At 36.6% G+C, this 3,874-nt stretch overlaps 1 protein-coding gene across 1 annotated transcript; it reads left to right on the forward strand.

Moving 5' to 3' along the window:
- The first annotated feature begins 478 nt into the window (after window positions 1-478).
- LOC128984562 (uncharacterized protein K02A2.6-like) lies at window positions 479-2,245 on the forward strand. The gene has a single exon (XM_054403899.1). The coding sequence runs from the start codon at window positions 479-481 to the stop codon at window positions 2,243-2,245; it is 1,767 nt and encodes a 588-aa protein (XP_054259874.1).
- Window positions 2,246-3,874: the final 1,629 nt, after the last annotated feature.

Raw genomic sequence — 3,874 nt, forward strand, 5'->3', positions numbered from 1 at the left:
GTTTTACATTTTTGTGTTTTCTTTTGTTTTCCAAGGTTTTGCCAAAAAATGCATTATTCATTAGTTTAAAAACATCCTTTTGAAAGGTCGACGTAGTTGCTGCTCTTCGTGTTGCATTGGAATCAATATATGGTTTTAACCAACAGGATTGAGAAAACTAGATGGCTCGATGGACTTTATATGAGCTTGTTAAACCACCCAGAAGTGAGCAACATAATGTTGTTTGTTAAAAAGTGTCATCGGTTTTACCAAATCTTCATCATCAGATGTGTTGGTAATGTTCATATGTTAAATAACATATGTTCTTTAATTGTATTGATTTTGTTGTTTATTTATGTTTTGATTCTGTTTTGTCTTGAATTGTGATGAAGACACTTTTATGATATTACAGTACAATATTAAATTAGTTTTATGAAAACTGTGTTACTTTATATAAGTAAAGTTATCAACATGGTGTCAGGTATGCAACTTTGAGAATATGACTAATATACAACCTCCTGAACCATTTGATTTTACTGAAAAACGTGATGCAACAGAAAACTGGAAGTTATTCAAATGCCAATGGAAGAATTATGTTACTTTGGCAGAAGCTTTCAGCTCAAAGTCAACAAACTTGTCGAATAAGAAGATTCGGCTTGCGCTATTCCTTTCAGTAATAGGAGGTAAGGCTGTAAGATTAATAAACAAGCTCTTCAATGAACCATCTGATGTGGATGAAATTATCTCAAGACTTGATGAATATTTTCAGGAAGCAAAGAATGTTACTTACGAACGATACAATTTCAATAGTGCCAAACAAGATGCTCAAGAATCATGCAAGGATTACATTAACCGACTTCATGAACTTGTTGGTAAATGTGATTTTGAAGCCTTGGCTAATCTTTCAAAAAAGGAGATTGAGGAGCAGCTGATCTGCGATCGTTTGGTCGCTGGGATCGCTAATGTTCGGTTACGGAAACGGTTATTGACTAAATCAGATTTGAGCTTAAACAAAGCCACACAGTTGTGTATTGCTGATGAGCACTCGGAGAGCTTAGCATTGAAAATTAATTCTAGGAACACAGAAGAAGATTTAGAGGAGAATAAAGACAATAGTTTTAGAGTTGAAAGAGACACTAACATGCGGACTTGCAAATTTTGTGGCAAGAATCATATTTGGGGTGCCAAGAACTGTGCTGCATATGGAAAAGTCTGTAGTAAGTGTAAACAAAAGAATCATTTTGCAAATGTATGCAAGCAAAATATACGCAAGGTTTGTCATGTTGAAGCGGCTAGTAGACCCAAGGATGACACATCCGCATATGAAGATCGTTCGAACTCGGATGATGACATATACCATGTCAAAGAAGAAATACCGAAGAAACGCTTATTTATTGATCTCCCACTCTGCATGAAAGACAGTGAACCTTTTATCAAATGCCAGCTAGACAGTGGATCATCATGCAACGTCATTGGCTACGAGACGCTAAAGAAGTTAGTGGGAATCCCAAGATTGAAGGAGAGCAGTACAAGACTTACTTTCTATGGTGGTGAATCTCAGTTTTCCCTTGGAAAAGTCCAGTTGATTGTTAAGTGGAAAAATAAGAAACACAAATTGATTTTTGAGGTCATCGAGACACCTCACAATCCACTACTTGGTGCGCAAGATTGTATTAACCTTGGTTTGATTTTGTTTGATGAATTGGTCTATCAAATCCAAAGTTGTAAAGTCTCAGAGAAAATGCTATCTTCTTTTCCAGATATTGGAAATGGTTTAGGGTGTTTTGAAGGACACTGTGAATTTAAGCTAGATACATCAGTACGTCCGATTGTCGTTCCTCCACGGCGATATCCTGTGGCTCTAAAGAAAGAGATACAAGATGAAATAAAACGTTTGGAAGATCTGCAAGTGATAAAAAAAGTGACAGAGCCTACCGATTGGGTTAGTGCCATGGTAGTTGTGAAGAAACCAAACAAATTACGAATATGCATTGATCCTCATCAACTCAATAAAGCAATAAAACGCCCGAACTACCAAGCACTGACTATCAAAGAGATTGCTCCCCAGTTGAGTAAAGCCAAAATATTCAGCAAACTAGATCTCAAAGACGGATTTTGGCATGTCAAATTGACAGAAGATTCTAGTAAATTAACAACATTTTGGACACCGTATGGAAGATACCGATGGTTAAGGCTACCTTTTGGTATATTTTCCGCTCCAGAAGAATTCCAGCGGCGTGTGAATGAACAGTTTGAAGATCTGTAAGGGGTTATAGTAATAGCAGATTATGTTGTTGTGTTTGGCAGTGGAGATACTGAAGAAGAAGCTCGCATTGACCATAACAATAATTTAAAATCACTACTTCAAAGGGCTCATGAGAAAAATGTTAAGTTTAACTTATCAAAATGTATGATTGGTATGAAGGAAATTAAATATATGGGTCATGTAGTCAGTGCAGATGGATTGAAGCCTGACCCCGAAAAGATTTCAACGGGTCGCCGGATTTCTACCCCCGGATATTTACCCCCATGAAAAAACGCCTACGTCACTTTGACGTCACATGTCTGGGGGTAGATTTCCGGCCGCGAACTTTTAGGATGGATAAATTATTGTATATTTAATCAACTCGCATTTCACGGTTTACTTAACAGTTGTAATTAATTAAAATGCTAATAAACCTGACACCGGAACTTTACCCCCGGAAATCTACCCCCAGACATCTACCCCCAGACATCCACCCCCGGACATCTACCCCCGGACATTTACCCCCAGACATCTACCCCCGGAAATCTACCCCCAGACATCTACCCCCGGACATCTACCCCCGGACATCTACCCCCGGACATCTACCCCCGGACATTTACCCCCAGACATCTACCCCCAGATATCTACCCCCGGAAATCTACCCCCAGAAATGTACCCCCAGTGGTCAAATCATAAATATCCGACCCCGGAATTATTTATTTCCGACCCCCGGAAATCTACCCCCCGTGCTACACTACGTGTCGGTCAATATTCATTGTTGTAATTGATTTTAGTAATTTGTTTATAAAAATAATCAATGGCTCTTCGTTTAATAATTACCCTCTAATATCTAGTATTAAGCATGTGATATGTCGTTGTCTTGTTTAATGTCATCTATCTTCCCAATTCATTAAGCTGTTACTGATTTAGGTGTTATTTTTAAGCTTAAGATTCAGTGCAACGCAAATGGTAATTAAAAAGGATGTTTTGATAAAGGGCTCCAAAAGTTTAACCCATAAGCATTTGATTTATTTTCAGACAGTGATTTAAATTGTTAACCAATTTTCACATACACTCATAGCTAACAGCACATGCACGAGCGCAGATTGTGAAATTTAAAACATATCACTGAAGGAGGTTATTTTCTGATTACTAGTGGTAAAAATGCAATTAAATGTTGATAAAAAGCCTGCCACAGGTTGATTAATGAATTAATAATTTTTTCACTATCAATTACCTCCTAGTAATACGAAATAGCATAATCCCTATGTCGTAGACACTATCCAGAGTTTTACATTGGCTAAAAAGTTTAGTTGTTTACACAAATAATTAATCGTAAAAAATAAAACATAAACATATTTTTTGATTGGTTCTGGTTGTCAATGCTGGTTGTGAAATAACGGAGAATAATGTAAAAGAATAAAATTGGATATTTCGGGATAGGGAAGGTATTTTTACCTCATGGTTCTTTTGGTTTTACGAATTTATTTTAATTAAATTAGAGTTTAGTATGAACATTGCTTAAAATTATATATTTTTTGGTCATTTTTACGTTTCATACATTAAAGTAGCCAAAACAAGTCTTTATCTTGTAATCATCCTTTTACTTAGGTCTACAATGGAAACTCCATGTACAGTATTGAAACTGAA

The sequence above is a fragment of the Macrosteles quadrilineatus genome, unplaced genomic scaffold (assembly GCF_028750875.1).
Source record: "Macrosteles quadrilineatus isolate MER2022 unplaced genomic scaffold, UCM_ALF_1.0 Scaffold_2__2_contigs__length_208266976, whole genome shotgun sequence".
NCBI lineage: Eukaryota > Metazoa > Arthropoda > Insecta > Hemiptera > Cicadellidae > Macrosteles > Macrosteles quadrilineatus.